This window comes from Echiichthys vipera (assembly GCF_963691815.1).
Source record: "Echiichthys vipera genome assembly, chromosome: X".
NCBI lineage: Eukaryota > Metazoa > Chordata > Actinopteri > Perciformes > Trachinidae > Echiichthys > Echiichthys vipera.
Genome location: NC_139825.1, coordinates 12,161,842 through 12,181,075, shown reverse-complemented (window position 1 = coordinate 12,181,075; position 19,234 = coordinate 12,161,842). Strand labels below are relative to the sequence as shown.

Sequence of the window (19,234 nt, the reverse complement as noted above, 5' to 3'; positions counted from 1 at the left end):
TAAACCAGATTGCTTTTGTGTGTGTGTGGTGTTCTGTCCTTGGGATGTACTAGTCTCTGTCTGAGAGTGTTACTGGGTTTGAAATACAAAGGGATGCAGTGTTTGTTGAAGTTCCTCCTGAGTTTCTCTGATATCCCAGCTACATACGGGATGACTATGTTCTATGTTGTTTCTCTTGTTTTCTTTTTCTTTTTTAACCACTTTGGTTTTCATTCTGGAAGCAGCTGAAGGCGCCTCTCAGGTGCTTGCGTTCTTCCCCTTGGGCCTGTGAGCTGGTGGGCACGTTATCAGCTCTGTGTTGCAGTGTTCTGACAACTCCAAGCTTGTGTTCCAAAGAGTGGTGAGAGTCAAACAGTAGATATTGATCTGTGTGAGTGGGTTTTCTGTATACCCCAATGTGGAGGCTCCTGTCCTTCTCCATATGGACGTCACAGTCTAAGAAAGGCAAACTATTGTCCTTGACATATTCTCTGGTGAACTTGATGTTTCTGTCCGCAGAGTTTATATGTTCGGTAAAAGTTTACACCTCTTTGGATTTGATTTTAACCCATGTGTCGTCCACATATTTGAACCAATGGCTCGGGGTTACTCCTTTGAAGGAGTTCAAAGCCTTGTCCTCTAACTCCTCCATGTATAGATTTGCCACAATAGGCGATACTGGTGACACAGCCATGTTTCTATCTGTAAAAAGTGCCATTAAACTGGAAATATGTGGTGTTCAGGCATAAGTCCAGAAGTTGGCAAATGTGGTCTGGTTTGAGATTTGTTCGGTTGTGTAAGGAGTTGTCCTGTGTGAGCTGCTCTCTTACTGTTGCCGAAGCCTCCATGGTTGGAATGAAGGTGAACAAGGAAGTCACGTCGTAGGACGTTGGTTTCATGATGAAGCCTCTTGGATGAGAGGTGAAACGTCTTCCTAGACAAATAACCAAGTCCAGTTGCTTTTGACTGAAATTGCTTTGAGGACACCTTCTCACACTTCCGGTCTGACCCTGTCAATCACACCTTAACCAACAAAATGGCCAGGATCACACTTCTTTTCAATCAGTACTTCCTCATGAGTTTCTTCAAAACAAAATGAAATATTTAACAATGTACATTTGTATCTTTTAATCTTATTTATTACACCTTACTCTTTCATCAAACTATTTTAACCCTTATGAACTATTCCTTTTGTTTTTTTGATAGACTTTTGATAAAAGTTTCAACCAAACATGAACTCATATAAACCATAAATTATTTATTTTGAGTAAGGATACTTAACAGGGTTACATTAATATAACATAATAGTCATTATGGCCTTTAGAAAAATGTTTTTTAGGGAGGTGGGGTAGTGCACTAAAGGCCCCTATGGCGTGGCCTAAGCATTTGTCCTAAATGGCATTTTTTCCCTGACATTACTTTTACTTTTATACTTTAAGTAGTTTTGAAAACAGTATTTTATTACTTTTACTTAAGTAAAGAGCTTGAGTTGATACTTCTACTTCTACAGAAGTATTTTTAAATCCTAGTATCTATACGTCTATTTGAGTAATGAATTTGAATACTTTTGATACCTCCGATCATCATTTTATTGGGATTAATGGCGAATAATTCTGCATTTGGCATTGTTATTTTTAAACAATATACAGAATCTTTTCACTGACGAATTTACAGATCTACACTTTGTTTTTCTTGCCAGCACTCCTTTATAATGATTATAATGATCTGCCCCTCTTGAGTGAAATATGCGGCCCTTGATTTAAGGGTGAGTGATACACGCCCCTTTTATGAGAATGCGCACTGAAACGAAAGTGGAAACCCTGGCTTGACAAATTAACTCTTAAGTGAGCTTCGTGGTACCGTTTTACTTTGATTGCAAGTGTGGTATTTGTCGATCCAGCTTATCCAAAGAAACCCTGGGTACAGTATGGTCAGCACGCTTCGTAGTACACCCCTGTCCACCTGCACAGCTCTTAATTTTGGTTTTGTTAACAATTTTAGTTTATTCTTGGACCGTTCCTCCTTTTGTAAACCTGATGGCATTAACCAAAACAGGATGGGTAGCAGTATTCTAACAGCAAACATTCTCCACACTGTGCGATCAAGAGGTTCTTCTTTTTTAGAAACTTTATTGAATTTTAGTTGTATACAAGGGAATTTTAATATTTACTAAAATATATATACACATACAAACATATACAGTCTACACCTACATATACATTAAAAATCCATAATGTGCCAGGGAAGGCGCTGGGCTCGGTCCTGAGTTCTCCTTCTCTGAAAGTCAGTCAATATGTGCTTTAGAACAACGTCACTGTCCATGACACATGATGCATCTTATCTTCCATAGTTTCTTCCCATACCCACCATCATCGACACCATAGACTCCCCTATCAACATGACATATCTCAGGTCACTGTCATTTCTCGCCATGGACACAATAAATATCTCATTCGGATCCCTCTAAAAACTCCCCGGTCGTCTCCAGTCAACTCCTGTCTTTTAAATATCTGTTCCTTGAACAAGTCCTTTTTATTTAATGATTTTATTACTTTTATTAGGTTGGACTTTTTTTTATCATCACAGAAACTTGGCACACTCAGGAAGACTGCAGCTCGCTGATTGAAGCTTTCCCCCCAAATGATAAACTTTTAAGTCAAACCTGTCTAACTGGGCGGGGCGGGGGGTTGCTTTCATTTTTAGAAATATTTTTAAATCTTTTACGATGCTTTTACATCATTTGAACAACTTGGTTTTATGATACATTTACTTGCACCAGTTTTAATACTAATCATGTACAGACCCCCAAAACCAAATAGTGTTTTTATCCAAGAGTTTAGAGTTTTTTATCTATTTTTATGTGTAAATACGACAGGGTTCTTATCTTAGGTGATTTTAACATCCATGTCTGCTGTCCCACTCAAAGTTTTATCACAGATTTTTTACATGTTTTAGATCATTTTAATCTCACTCAAGCTGTGAGTGAACCCACTCTTTACTACTTTTCCAACCGGATTTTAGAGAACTGTACTAACCTCAGAGCTTTATTTAAGGTCTTAGACTCCTCTCCCTCTCCCTCCTGCGAGGAGTTTTTACAGTTTTTTAAAGACAATGTTGATTTTATTAGTCAACAGACAGCATTATATCCACCAGTAGAGACATTTTACACATTTTAGCGATTTTCAACCTGTTTAACTTTCTTTCTTATCATACATTTTATCAGACATGAAACCAACCACATGCAGCCTTGATTTTTTCCCCACTAAATTTCTTAAAGAGATTTTTTTCGACACAGTTGGACCCAGTGTTTTATCCATTGTAAATTGTTCTTTAATCCATGGTGTTTTTCCTTCTGTTTTTAAGCATGCTGCGGTCCAACCTAGACCCCACTAATTTTAATAATTTCTAAACTTCCCTTTTTATCTAAAGTTTTAGAAAAAGCAGTTTCCTCTCAGCTTTTAAATCAAGGTATCATCTTCAACTAAGACTTCAACTTCATCCATCACATTATTAAAGTTGTTCAGTCCTGCTTCCTCCACATCAGAACCATCTCAAAAATCAAAAATATTCTCTCACAGTCAGACCTAGAAAAAGCCTCCTATTCTCCTTTATAGATCACTGCAACTCCCTTCCAACCGGCATCTATCATAAATCCCTTTCCCACCTCCAGCTGGTTCAAAACTCAGCAGCCAGGCTTCTCACTGGTTTTAATAGATGACATCACATCACTCCAATTTTAGCCCCACTTCACTGGATTTTAAGATTCTACTGATCACTTTTTAAAGCTTGTCAAAGTCTATCCCCAGAATACATTTCAGACATGCTAACCCCATACGAGCCTGCTCCCAGCCTTAGATCCGCAGGCGGGTCTCTCTTAACTGTTCAATGGCCGAGGCTCAAAACCAGAGGTGACCGTGCCTACATTGTCAGAGCTCCTTGGCTTTGAAACGACCGCAGAGATAAGGCTTGCTTAAAACTAATATTTTTTAGACTCGCCTTCCTGTAATGTCGTCTTTTTATCGTCTTTTTATCTGTTTATCTTTCTTTGCAAGCACCTTTAGTTCATTATAATTTATTTTGTCAATTAATGTAGCCTCTTCTTTCTATAAAGTGATGTTTAAGTATTGCTGTGTTGAATCCTAGGGGATTTCACTATTATTATTATTATTAGTATTAGTAGTATTAATATTATTACTTGTTTTGTTTATACTGTTTATATATGTGTATTTTGATTTGCGCTGTCAAAGCACTTTGTAAACTGCTGTTTTTAAAGGTGCTATACTAAAAAGTTATTATTATTATTATTATAATTGTTATTATTATTATTATTGGCTTCTTGTCCACAGTGAACCTTAAATCATGTATATTGAAATGCTTTAAATGTCCCTGTCACCAAGCTTTACCTCTTGTATTACCATTGAACCTCAAACAGATCAACCAATTTCAAGTCCATAAACGTTATTTTTCTGCCATTTATGTGTAAGATCACCTTCTAACTTCTCTTACCTGGTTTGTTGATATTACAATGAAAGCCCCTCAGGACATTGGGTTTATTCGATTCTGCCACATAATTTCCTGAATGCGTGCTAAGATCCCTGTAGTTGTATAATAATTTCAAAGGCACAAGCACAGTAAACTGTTTAGTTAAACTTACTACACACGAATCTGGCAAATACAGAAACATTTCAAACTATGACAGCAACATAAATGCTTCAATAACCAATGGTATATTTGTCTGTGTGGCCCATTTTGATGTAGACTAACTACCCCAAGCGATGACTGAGAACCAGCCAGTCACATCTGTCTCAAAACAAGGGATTCAAAGGATGTTCCTTTACACTTGCTCTTTGTATTTACTGTGTTAATGTCTCTAAAGCAGAAATGAAACCAATAGGCTTTATGCATTTTTTCATGAAAGCTGCTCTGACATTATTGCTGTTTTCATACCTATCCCTTTGTGCAAAGTGTCAAAATGAAAGGCATGTCTGCATGATTAACATTTGTTTACCAACAAACTATAGTATAATTGACTCTCCTTGAATTCAGAGCACTGACTAGTACAGTATATTCCAAGCGTGACCTTGCCTTACATGGGTGGCCTTCAGAGGTGAGTGGAAGGGAATTTGCATCACACCTCCACTTGCTGACCTTACTGACCTGATACAGTAGATGCCACTCCTCAGTGAAAAAAACAACAAAAAACATATGCAATTGTGCTTTTATTGCTTAAATCATGTTGGGGGAACATTTTTTTTAGACGGTCTCTTGGTTTCAGTATTGGCACTACATTATACAATTCACCATTTAATCATTTCTTGTTGTTTCTCTTGTTTGCTCAAGACAAATACTCCTTTTTACTCCTTAACCTGGGCAACAGTGTTGGGCCGCAGCCTAATTTAAAAACCTGAGTTTCTGCTGTAAAAAAACCCCCCAAAAAAACAAAGTATAAACAACTTTGTTACAAGTCTTTTCAGTGAGGTGACAGGCATTTGTGAGAGGATCTCTGACATGTGCCTTCTCAAATGTTCAGCACAGCCCAAAACCTGTCATATGACATATTAAATAGATATTCTATGACATTTCTCCTCATTAATCAGAGATGGGACCTCGGAACTGTTCTAAGCGCCTGCTGTCAGGGACAGGATTTCATGTACGAACATGACGAACATAGAGATAATAGTTAATGTCGATATTCAATAACTTTCTGATATGATGCACATCAGAAAGTTATTGATTAAAGCATTAAGCATTCTTTATTAAGATTAAAAAACGTGGTGCAGATTGTGATGGACATCATTTCAAGTTTAAATGATATAAGTCTTTTGAGAACACTATTATTAATTCACTTTATTTCCCTCAATACAATTTGGCCATTAAGAGACGATTATGAGTTATGTACTACTAATGTCCAAGTCCAATATTTTCCCTATCATATCATTTTCAGAAAGAATTCTCCCTGTGCTAGCCAACTGTTGTGACAATGTTGGCAGTGTTTCAGGATCTCTCTCAGAGGAGTGAGGGGTATAAAAATAGAAACTGTCATCGTTGGTTACTGTGAATGTCCACCCTATAAAACAGACAGTGTCTAAGCTGCCAAGCTTCCTGCAAAGCCAAACCTCCTCTCCTCTTTTTATCAAGAAAGCGAGTGCATTTTGAATATAATATACAATATACCTGCCACCACTTATATTGATTTTCTGTACCTTTGAAAAACTAAGAATCTTAACTGCTCCATGCGTGTGGATGACAGCTACACGTGGCTTGTGGGAAAGTCTATTACTCAGTCACACTACCTTTTTGTAAGATTGGAAATAAGGCTTGATGAGCTGGTATCAGCGCTTTTTTTTTCTTACAGGCTACTTCACTCTGGACTGACACGTGCAATCATACAACAATCAAATCACTGCACCTCAGGGAAAACCATCTGTAACCAAATCACAGATAAACGTTATTATGCATGCATAATAAACCTGTGGTAAAATGGTTATATCACTTCCTCACTGCATCCAAGCACTGTCTTGGGAACAGCCATATTATACAAAACATGGCTGCGTTATTTACCACAATACAATGAAAATGTTTTTTTATAGCCTCCATCTGTCATGCAGAAGAAAGCAGCACTAAAAGGTACTTTACATCTCTTCTCCCACGAGAGGCAGGAGTGAGAAAAGAAAGAGAGGGAGGAAGATGTTGAAGAAAGAGTAAGAATTAGAGCAAGTCAGAAAAGTAGCAAGTGAGAGCAGGAAGAAAACTATACTGCATTAAACTGCTGTGAGTCAAAACACTGAAAGCTTGGTTGAAGATATTGCTATGATTAAAGCAACACACACAAAATGAAAATTACTCAGCATTCCAGCAAATCCTCAGCTGCAGGTGATGCAAGTATTGCATCAACGTCTTAAACAGATAAGCCAAAATGAAATGCTGTTGTTTGTGATGCCAAAAATGAGTCATAGTTTGATCCTCTGGTGAAATGTAGCCAGAGTAAAGCCATATTCAGCATGTTATCTACCACTGAAATGTTCTCTGGCTGAAATCCAAACTCAACAAGGATGCAATGAGGAGAATGACTGGACCTGAATGCTAACATTCTCATTTCGTTTGAATAGTCAGAGGAATCTCAGCATAAAGTGACTTGATTCACTGCGAAACATAAAAAGAAATTGCATCTTTCTCACAGAGGTCCCACTGAGATAGTAGCAAAGAGTTATAGCGATAGATATATGAATTGAAGGTCACCCTTCAAAGGCCCAAAGAATCTAAAAAAATAAAAACTGCAGGACAGAGAGAAGTGCATGTAAAACTGGCATGTTTATACATATAACAGTAAATAAGAGAGGGGATAGGAGAACAGGCTCTGCCACGTTCTATAAATGTGTTTTGAGGAAATTGCCTATAAACCTCCTCAGCTGCACTTTACCTATTATAATTTAACAGGCTGCAAAAAAAATATAATGTCATAGCCAAAGGGATGTGCAGAATAGGACAATATTACCGAGATGCCACTGTTACAGAACACTACATTCATTTTTCAGTTCCTCTATACAAGTAGATGGACAAAGGGATAAATATTGTGGGAGATGAAAACTATTCAATAAAGACACAGTGTCATGCCATTAGGCAGACCCCTCTCCTAGGGGACAAGTTGAATAATGTACAGTGATCAAATTTTCATTAATCTTTTGCATGATTGAAAGATATAAATAAAACATATCTGTGAGCAGCACTGAGAGCATTGAAAAAGACAGGTCTATGTGAGACTGAGCACTGAACAGGCACTGGGGAAGTTTAGACCTCAAATCTAGAGTTTGGTGAGCTGGAAACAATATCCTCTATTGAAATATAGATTTATTTATTTTTTTTCACATCAGAGTGACTTTGCCAGGGGATACAGATACATCTGACAACAAGATGTGACCCAGCCCCTCTCTGCAGGGCTGCACACTGGATGATGGCAGGCATCAGCTCCGAGCGATGATGGAGGGAGATAATAACACCCGAGGCAGCCCTGTGAGGGCCTTATCCTTGCATTCTGCGTATGCAAATCATTAGCTACAGCTTTCTTTGTAAAGCCCGGTTTGTACAGTGTGCTCTTCCTCCTTTATCATCCGCACTGCCAAGCCTGCAGAAATGAAAAGCAATGCAAATACGCCTGGCTTTTAGGAGTCTGCAGATAAAGCAGGGAGACCTTCAAACCGCAATGCTTCATCCGCTTCAGTTTAGCCTTGACCGAGGCATGCATATTATACCTGAGACGTAGCGAGAGTGGCGCCGCAAGCTGCACAGGCGCAAAGCTGGGGCTTGAGATAGGCAAATCTCTCCTGAAGCAGGGTTAATTGGCAGAAAATATCTATGGAAAGGTTTAGAATAGGGGGAGTTGCTAAAGACCCACCAGAAAAAGCACACCTATTTATGCCCTGTACTGTTTGAGTCTTTGTAAGTGAAACGCTTGTGCAGCATTTCGGCCTATCATTTAGTCATTTTGCTTCTATAGGCAGGGGCTTGCTGTACTGGTGTGATCCTTATTGTGTTGCTGGATGCTGGTTTGTGTATTGTGCGCTCCCAGGATAACATCTATGAGCGAAAAACTTTGGGTAAATGAAAGCTTGCAGAAACACTGAAAAGAGTACAAGTAAACAAAGCCTAGATTATACACATCCAGATAGGATGAGGAGGCATATTAATGGTAGAGGACTTTTTCTGATGCTAATTTTTTGTATTATGCAAACTGAATGACTGGAAAAGACATCTGACCATTTAATAAAAAAAATAAAAAAATAAATAATTTAAAAAAAAAAAATATATATATATATATATATATACATCTGTGTTTGTATTTATATAACTTTTTTTTTTCCTATGCAGCCTCAAGTTGATTTACATCAATCAGTTTACCAATGTGCTGTAATTATCTAAATGTTGCTATACACATCTGAACCTCCCCTCTAGTCTGTTTGACTGTCTATAGCTAGACTGCAGCTCTGATTACTACCTGCTGTTGAAACATGTTATGTCAAATGTTATCAGAAAAATAGTATGATGAAGATAATGTATTCTGTGGTAACGGGGGCAGGACTAAGTGAATTGTATGATTTAAATTAAAATAATATGTGATGATGATTGATCTAACTGACATGCCCGAAATAAACAAACAAATAAATAAATAAAATAAAACTATGATTTATTTGAGCAATGACCTTTCCTGATAATTTCCTGTAGGCTACTGCTGAGGCTGATTTCAGTGGATGTACAGCCAGCTTCACTCGCCCTGTGCCTCTTTATCTGACAGTGTCAGCACCGAAGGGGGGCCTTTATGTGGTTTGACTGCTCCATGTGGAGTTAGGAGGAGGAGGTGGCTATTAATGTAACTTTCAGGTCAAAGGGCAACGGCACACATTGACCTGATGATTGGTCATGAGGAAACAGCACACCGCTTCATTTCCTTTTATGATGGATAGTGCATTTGTATTCTGTGCGGACTTCTTTGACACGTGTTGAAAGAGAGAGGGATAATGAAACAGCGAGGGACAGAGAAGAGATGAAGACAAGCAAAGAGAGTAAGGGGTGGAGGGGAGGAAGGTGGATGGTAGGGGTTCCCCTGTGTGTTTTCACTTGCATTTAGAGCTCGCTCGTAACAATCCTGCTTATCTCCCAGAAGTGTACTGCGCCAGCGACGACATAAGCCCCAAGCACTCCACCTAGGATGAAAGTGAAGAGGCATAAAGGAGGTGACCGACTCTCAATAATGATTGTTTAAGAAAGTAGTTTTACTCAAACACTGCACTGAGAGAAACTGCAGTTTGCCTAAAATTGACAAGAATTGTCAATTTTAAAGTCCCATATTATACAAATTTTCAGATTCATACTTGAATTTATTTCTCACATACCAACTGTTGGAATATACCTGTATTCACCCTCTGTCTGAAACTTCGCATTTTAGCTGCTGCACCTGTATTTACCCTCTGTCTGAGACACACTGGTTTAGCTCCTGTCTCTTTAAGCCCCCCACTCCTGAAAAAGCCCAGTCAGCTCTGATTAGTCAGCCTTTCTGGGTCATCAAACCTCTATCTGTGCTCTGCACTCACTGTCTCTGTACCATGCATTGCACCTGGGAGTATAGCGACACATTCTTACCTAAAAAAAAAAGAAAATGTATAAAGACTTCTAAACCATAAACTACACAACCAGTTCAAGCAGGAATGTGAACCAAAATTGGGGAGAGGTGAGCATCATCAGCAACCAAGATTACAGCTTTCCCTGGCATGTAGCTAATGTTACAGTGAACAGTGGACTGATTTAGCAGAGTATATAGCAGCACTTTGTACTATGAAAAATAACCACTTAAAGCTTGTACACCCAAGATTACAGGTCTCCCTGACAGAAGCATGTAGCTACATGTAGCAGTAGTGTTCTTAAGTCTAAGTTGCTCCCTGGGTGCTTTTCAGCAGTCCACTGTTCCATAGGATGAATGCAGTAGTGTAATTCCCTTAAGGTGTGCTAACAATTGTATGTGACAATAAAGTCAATACAGACTGAAGTATGTAATGTAAACACTGCAGTAGTGTGCATGGACTATATGAAGAAATCTAAGAATCTAAGGAAAAGCATAAAAGGTCACCTTTAAGGAAATTCCAGCTTCCATTTCCCCTAATTCTGTTATCGCTTATGTAGCTTAACAAAAAGGGTTAATCATGATTTTTTTTCTGGCATGCAATCAAGTTGTTAAATTGATGTTCCCTTTTGACCTCAGGCGTAATTGCTCTTGAGAAAGCAACAATAAAAACAAATAAACCTGACTCTGTGACCAATAATGTGATGTCTAGGGGAGAGCGTATTGGAGACGAAACACCCCTGAGCACAAAATTAACATTAACAGTCTTTCTTTTGCTATTCAGTCTCTGCATTCTTCCTTTTACTCAACAAAAAAGATTTGTGTTGTTTTTCTAAGCAGCTGTCTGTGAGCAGATGTAGAGGTGAGCTTATGCAATTTGAAGAACCAAACACCAAAGAAGTGAGAAGATAATCCAAATAATACACCAAAGACATGATGTTCTGTTGCTGAGTCATAGAGAAGAAGCAAAGGTGTAATATCATTATCATAATACTGCAGATGTACAGTATATCTCTAAAAACTAAACTAATGTACCTTTGACAACATCAACTGACATCATTCTATAAAAAAGGTCAAACTCAAGTTTAAACATTTTTTTAATTTAGCATAAGCTTGTTAGACAATGTTTAGACATGTTACATTTAAGTTTTGTACCAAAGCGAAAACAGTTCTGTTTCCACAGGCCTGTTACGGCATTAAGTGTAATCATTTTTTATCAATGGATAATTCTAGTTTTGTTTTGTAGGTTTGGACATCATTTCAGTCAGTTATTGTAATTTTGTACGCACCAAAGTAATCAATAAGTGTGAAATTGCTACATCAAAGCCTGAGAGTTCAAGAAACGGGCAGTCAGATGATCACATAGGTTGTAAACATGGCAACAGTTGTACAACAGGTGGTAAAACAAAAAAGGTCAATGTACCCATCATGTCAGTAATGCCTCATTGCACAGGAAAACTGTTTGGCAAGTAGGTCAATGTAGAGGTTGAAAGTTGGTTTGTTATTGTGACAGAGGTTTGCAACAGACAATTTAGGTTCAGTCTTTAAAAAAAAAAAGGTTTACACTCAGAAACCTTGTACACTTAATCCGATATACTTTATTATTCTATTGATTGCGAAAAAAATCACAATACAAACAAGCAGTGTCGTTAAACAGTGAGGATGATTTTGTGGTTCATTGCTTTTAAAGTCAAGGGCTGCTAGGAACTTAATTAATTAAGTCGGTGCTAGTCCCAATGGGGCTAATGAATGACATTAGCAGGACGCTATCGTTAACTTCTTAGAGCGCAATCACTACTGTCTAGTCTTTCGTAGATCCTTTGTTTTGACATCAGTACCATCTGGATTCTGAGTTGTTGTGCGATCACCAAATCCTACAGTATCTTTAAATTCTGCATCTCCGTATTCTTTAATTTGTGTATTGTAAAGTTGTTTGTCGATGTGCATGCCCAGTAGCCCTTAGTGGTCAAAGGCTCTTGTGGATGTGAAAAAATACAGAGAATCAAACCTCTTCTGAAAACTTCAATGACGGACAAAGCTTTCAGAGTCGGTGTGTAAACATGATTGATGATGAACATGATAGGTGAGGTCCTATTTGTTTTTAAACGTGCAACAAAAAAACCCAGGGTGTTCGTTCAAAACCTGCATGATCATGTGTTTGTTTGTGATTCCAATCTTACCAGACTTCTTTTTAGTAATGTCACCATGTGCATTCAATCGCAATCCAGATCGCAGCAATTAACTTGTGGAAGAAGTGTTACTATAACTGATGGCCAAACCTAAAAACATAAGAGCCAGCTTGTAATAAAAGGGACTTCTCTTTTAACACCACAGGAAAATAAATTGCACAAACAGTGCCTTATACAGTCTCATCTAAAACATCAACACTGTTGCAGAGTCCATTTTACAAAAGGGAATACATGTTTAATTAGTACAGTACCAGTTCTTATTAGTAGTAAAGTACGTTTATTCATAAGTATTAATATTCAGTGCATGGATAACACCTGTACACGTGTAGTGTAAGTAAATGTAGGAGTCAATGTCCATCAAAGGTCAAAATACTTTTGAGATTAAATCTCAGTTGTTAGCGGATAAGATTGTGGTGGTTAGCACTGTGGCCCCACAGCAAGAGGGTTCCTGGTTCGAATCCAGACTGGGGCCCTTCTGTGTGATCCAGACTTATCCAGATCCAGTTTATCCAGACTCCAGGTACACACTCACTGGCTAATGTTAGCTTGCCAGCTAACGTAATAGTTGGCTGGGGCTTGGCGGCACTGCATGAATCCGCTTTTGATAGCTTGGTGGCATGGGCTGATGGAGCGATTTGCAAACAGCAAGCTAAAATAAATGAGTGTAATTTATTTTACAGCATTATATCTACATGATGCCAATCAATCACGTTCTTTTCTTTTTGGCTGATACTTTCTTGCACCTATGACATGCATATGCACAAATGCAAAATAAAATAATGCAAATGTTAGCATGAAATGTCAATGGGACACGGTTTACAGTGTCCTGGTTAATTTCAGAGATAATATCAATCAGTGCCTGTTAATTGTATGCTTGTATTGTAAAATACCATTCATTTTCTCTCTCAGGTGGTTTCTCTCCGTTGATACATAGCTGAGAGTTTGGATGGCTGCAGCCCTTTTATTTCAACATTCCTTTAAAGAGTTTTGCTTTTGATGTGTAACTGTGGTTTCCATCTAATGTGATCTGTGTAACTCTGTGCGCACATTTGTTTCATCTAGTTAATGGATGTTAGTAAATAATGAAACAGATATCTGGCATTTACAGTACTTGGGCAACATAATACTAAAATGTAGCATCAAAAAGTTATTTTTCCAATAAATCTGTAATAATTTTAGGATTTCCACAGTGCATATATAGATTCTGTAATGTAAAGCAATAACATCTTTGAGTCTTGTTACTTTTGTTTTCCAAATCAGTTTTGGAGCAAGTCTGTACGACCATGACCCTCTTAAGTAAAGAAAGGCATGGTAAACTCTTTGAAGCAACTCAACTCATTTTCCGTAACCAAAAATCAATTTGTTTTTGCAACAGCTGCAACAACACAGGAAAAAATTAAATCCTTTTTTTGAGCACAGATTCAATTTTGAGACAGAATAGAAGGTATCGCACATTCACATTGTATGGGATAAGAGAAAGGCTGGCAGAGCTAATAAAGTGATGCTAATGTGCTTTGTGATGCGGTGGAAGTCCCCAGCTTTCAGCTCTAAACAGATGGGATCTCTCCCACAGGATCATATATGTCTATCCCTAACTCTGCAGAGCATGGCAGATTCAACAAAGGCTGCCTCTCAAAGGCATGCTGTCCATGGGTGCTCACACAGAAGTCCTTCTCATAAAATAAATGTGGCAGAGCACACACTGCAAAGATGAGGTTAAATTGAGGCGTATCAATCTTAACGAAGGCAGAAAGATGAACCAGATCAAAACAAGCACATGGAACTAATCTGTGGCGGCCTCTGCTACTGCTGGGACAATGATGACGCACATGAACATTCAAAGCATTCTATGGGCTGACAGTTAACAGCATTTCTTAGCTTTTTTATTCCACAGGGTAAATGATAACATGTCAGGCTCTGTAACAGTGGCACCGCCTTCACATCATACATGTTTATTCAAATCCCTTGATGTTATGGAATGGTTGATTCAAGGCTAAGCTGGGTAGACATCTATAAATACCCATCACCTTGCCATATACAGTATTTTACATATCACACTGTCAGGGGAAGCTGCCATACCATAAGAATATTCTCTAAACCTTCCCCACTTGTCCTAGTACCTGCTGCTGCTGCTGCTCCTTCCTTCAGTCTACGGAAGCCTTTGCCTCCAGAGATAACTGCTGCAGAGATCACCCTGTCCCTGCGCCCCCCGTCCCTCTCACAAGGACGTCCCCGAACCCACATTTCTGGATCATCACTGAGCTCATAGATAGATCCATCTTCTACGCTGTGCTCCAAAGACTCCAGGGAGGAGTCTGATGCTTCGTCGCCCAGTGCTGTTAATGGCCGTCCGGGTAGCCCAGATGTAGAGCGCAGCTTGTATTGCAGCAGAACGCCGCGTCCTTTGCCTCTCCCCTCTCCCTGGTAGGACTGTTGCAGGGATTCCTGAGAGGAGGTGTCGCTGCGGTCCTCGCCTCCAAAGGCAGAGTCTGGGCCATCACTGACAGAATCTCTCTTCAGCAGTTCAGGAGACAGAGTGCTGGTGGACGCTACGAGGAAGTCCACAGGTCCACAATGGGCATTTAGAGAAATCATCCCCTTTCCTGTAGGAGGCAGGCCGACAAAAATATTTAAATGTCATCCAGAGGGACACTCAATACTGCTCCTAATCCAGGGCAGAAGTCAAACTTAAAGGAGATTCTTGTGCAAGTTGCAGTGGGAATGTCTGAACAGAAAATGTCTACAACCCTCAATCACAGTGTAGGCCAGTTAGGGATTCATTTATTATAATTCTGCTGCTATAACAATAATAGTGGCATCTTAAGCTTGTGTTGTGTTTACATAGTATAATATTAATAAACTAGCTAGGAATGAGACGGTCATGAAGTAAGGTTTGTGCAAGTGGGAAACTAGTGACCTCATTCACTTGGCATAATTACCAAAATGCTGGAAGGCAGTTTCTGAACAATATATAAATATACAGTATGATTTGTGTGTTGCCTAATATTTACACTGATTTCCAGAGCTGAAATAATGTGAGCTCAATATTGGGCAGTGCACAGTACTTTTCTATTATGAAAAAATATTTTCTTTTTAACATCTCAAGAGGCTGTTCAATCACAATCAGCTGTCCCCGTATGATCCTTACCTGTTATTTTGGGGATGCCCTCCAGTTTGGGAACTGGAAGAGTGATAATTAAGCCTTGTGCAGTGCCCACCCATAACAGTCCCTGGCAAATAAGAAGACTTGTAACTCGCATGCTCTTTTGACCTGCAATACAGAAAACAGTGACAGAAAATAGTTTTCTTAGAGTTTTCTTCACCTCCTGCTGTTATAGAATGACAGACACAAAACTACAACAGATTATGGCGTTTTGAAAGAATTATAGATAACCCCCCGTTGACTAAATTATACCTTTTTTACTGACTGGATGGTCTATCTTTTAGAGGGTATATTATTAACTCGTATTGATTTTATTATTACCAAAAGTTCTTCCAAAATGCTATTTACTTTTTATTGTGGAATCTGTTCAAGGAAGCTGCAGTACTAGCATGATGGAAAAAGTAAAAATACTTTGAATGTTGGCTATCAATGCTAGCTGTGGCGAAGAGGTCGGAGCCGGTTCGGTTATTAGCAATTAAAAAAAGGAAATTATTAATCCTAATACAAATATTATTAATAGGAATTAATAATAACGGGATACCTCCCTGGAATCAGGGAGCAAAAACCATAACGTGGATACAGTAGAAAAATAATTTTACTTAAAAAAGACCATTTTATATTTATGAAGTGAACAGGGAAGGGTTTCAACTGAGCACTGGCCGTCAAAACCCGTTATTATAGCCTATTAGCACTAATACCTCAAAAGACAAGAGACAACTGCTCTTTCAAGTTCAAAAACAAAACTAAATGAGACAAAACAAGCATGTGGCACATGAGAACGTGTGTGTGTGTGTGTGTGTGTGTGTGTGTGTGTGTGTGTGTGTGTGTGTGTGTGTGTGTGTGTGTGTGTGTGTGTGTGTGTGTTTTTGTTTATACAAGAGGGAGGCGAGAGAGATGGGGGAAAGATGGCGGATGACCACGTAGAGGTTGTGGAGGGACTGTGAGACCTTTAAACAAGAGAAAGTGAAGTACACGTCTCTAGCAAAAAGATAAATGTGGAGCAATCTTGTATTTCTGTTAAATGTATTGCTGTGTAAACCTTACTTATTATTGTAAATAACGGACCACCAAGTCCAGTTTATTGCTGTGTTGATCCATTTCATCACTCTGCTTGCTTCTTGTTTCTGTTATACGTTACATTGAGACTTCACTACTGCTGAGATTTTGCCTTTGTTGCTTCAGCATCCTTGCAAAGTCAGTGATCTATAAGTTAAGGACCACTGACATGGTTACGAACTCAGAGTTAGCAGCTCAGGTCCCTGAGTGATACTAGACTCAGCTGTTTGTTTTTTTGGGGGTTAGAACTGCTTGCTTTGATTTGATCGCTTTCTCTTTTTTTCTTCTATCTCTCTCTCCCATACTAATCCAAAGACACACACCTACACATCTTTACACGCATCCTAGATACACTGACATCATGGTGATATCGCACGGTGCCGGTTCGAGAACCGACAATGACATGTCGTGATGGTACCGTTGCGTACCGACTGTTCAGTTCATACATTTGATTCATCCTGCAGCACCGTTAAGTGACTAGAAAGACAAAGGATTTGGCATGCTGGCTTTTATAACCCATGTGACATCATAGCTCATGTGGATCCCGTCCAATACCCAGCTCTAGATTCAAACTCACAGGTAACATGTAGGTGTGAGTTACTAGCTTGGAGTATGTCTCTGTCTTTTGTTTAAGAGGCAGTATGGCTCGGTACAACATAGCTTTGGGAATGTCTTTGATCAATCTATTTGACAAGCTTTACACATGCACAGCACAGCCACCCAGGGCTTTAGGTTACAAAAGATTATGAAAAATTTGATTTTTCTACTTGCTAGTGTTGAAAGAAAAACTCTCGTAGAAGCAGGAAACAAGACTTGAAGTTGGCGTTGTATGTCTGTGTATGAAAAAGTAGTGGTTCTAAAATGCTGAGCTCTGAAGGTTTTCACCACCTACTGTAGTAGAAAAACTGAGATGCGGGGACATTCTCTTTTATTGGTAAAATGACAGACATCCTAAAAAGTATAGACATCATAACCTTTCTAAATAAGTACGGCTCTACGTGGCCAAGGTGCACACACTCCCCCCTTTTTCGGGCCTGTGTGAGTATGTTCAGTGTACATGTTTGAATTCTACCTGACCTTTTGTTAATGCTAACTTGGCAGAGCAACTTACATCTTGATGATTTTTTCAATGTTCTAGTTTAGTATACTAAGCAAGCACCCAACTTCAACCTGAAAACAGAACCACTGATAACTGTTGAGGGTGAACACAGTCTTTCAGTGTTTTATACAGAACCTTACAATACTAAGAACACATACAGTATCTATCTATATCTATATTAACCAGACTTTATTTTGATACAAATAACTATTATAGTAGTTATTAAATAGTGTTCTGATATTAGATCATTTGACTTTAACCCCAACTCCAATAAGCAGCAATTCCAACAGTTTAAGAAGTGGTAAGCATGCCCCCCATCATTGTATTCTGTTTTTATTTATGTTTTACACAACGTCCCAACTTCACTTTGTAGCGGAATGTACGTATATGAATATTTACATATTTCTGATTCTTCTGTACTGGGTTTAATAAAGACTTATTTAAAAAGGTTACTTTTAAGCGTAGAGTAGAAAGATTTGCACTGTCAACATTCAGTTTTGACTTTAAGGTCAATAATTTAATTTCAGATTGCCACTAACTCATCATAGTTGCACAGTGTGACTTTATGGACTTCATGAGATTAGAGAAGTGAGCAATTTTCTGCAGAGGAAAAGGATCTGCTCAAGCACAAAGCAGTCGACCATCCGTTGTCTCCCAGTCATCTGTCTTGGAGTCCTCTGTCCAATCAACAACCCCATTTGACTGCATATGAGAAAATACATTAATAACCTATTTAACTCAGGAGGAGAAGCACTGCTGCATGTCCCTATGTGTGTTTAAGAAACATGATGCACGGAACCCATTGCCCAGTCCCTGTAGGCTTTTGATTTTTAAGTATGTATTGTATTGATGAGTGTTTTCTTTAATGATTGGAGAGGCTTCTGGAAACATTTCCATGTACACAGTAAAGTCATATCAGTAAATACCATGGGACATTTAGGATATAAAAAACAAAAAAAACAAACTGTAGTCAAACTTGACAGAGGAAATAGAACTAAAGCTTCTGAAGTAATCAATCAAGTTGCTGCTGTCTTTTATGCATAATTGCATGCAGTGGAGCGGCAGCAGCTCCACTCTGTCTGTATTTTAGGAATGTATTTAATATTTTCATCAGTGATGTATTATTTCACCCACCCGCAACCCATCCACACAAAATTAAATCTTAAAGTCTGAATAATTCACCCTATAAATAGCAATAAATTCTGTACTGTGACTTTAGACCAGGTTTTTGTACGCCAGTGGCACAATCACTTTCTGCTGCCAGAAGATAGCAATACGCCACCAAAGCACGAGGCCAACACACTCAGTGGCACAGAGGTAGGTGCAAGTACGTTTTGCTACTTACACGATATGGGCTCTGGGCATGAATATAACAACTGCGTCAGTCTCAAACTAGCAATGACAGTTGCGCTGCACTGTGCACCGCTTTGGGCAGGATGGAAGATAGAGCACTATGGCATAAACTTTAACACTGATAATTTAAAAAGTACATATATTTACATACTCATATTAACATATTTTGATATCATAATTTGTGTTTAAATTATTACACAACATAGACAATATTGCATTCATTTGTTTGTCTATTCTTGTCTTTAGCCAATCAGATCCGATGATTAAAAGCAAGTTGGTGCTTA

General features: G+C 38.7%; 1 protein-coding gene across 3 annotated transcripts in view; it reads right to left on the bottom strand.

Moving 5' to 3' along the window:
- Positions 1 to 11,283: 11,283 nt before the first annotated feature.
- The window catches only part of arhgef10la (Rho guanine nucleotide exchange factor (GEF) 10-like a), a 148,124-nt gene continuing 140,173 nt past the window's right edge, over positions 11,284 to 19,234 (bottom strand). For all 3 annotated transcript variants that reach the window (XM_083939748.1, XM_083939749.1, XM_083939750.1), the window contains 2 exons: positions 15,428 to 15,550; positions 11,284 to 14,882 (listed from right to left, as the gene is read on the bottom strand). In XM_083939748.1, coding sequence (XP_083795874.1) covers positions 14,332 to 14,882; positions 15,428 to 15,550 — 674 coding nt within the window. In that variant the 3' untranslated portion in view covers positions 11,284 to 14,331. The remainder of the gene's footprint in view (positions 14,883 to 15,427; positions 15,551 to 19,234) is intronic.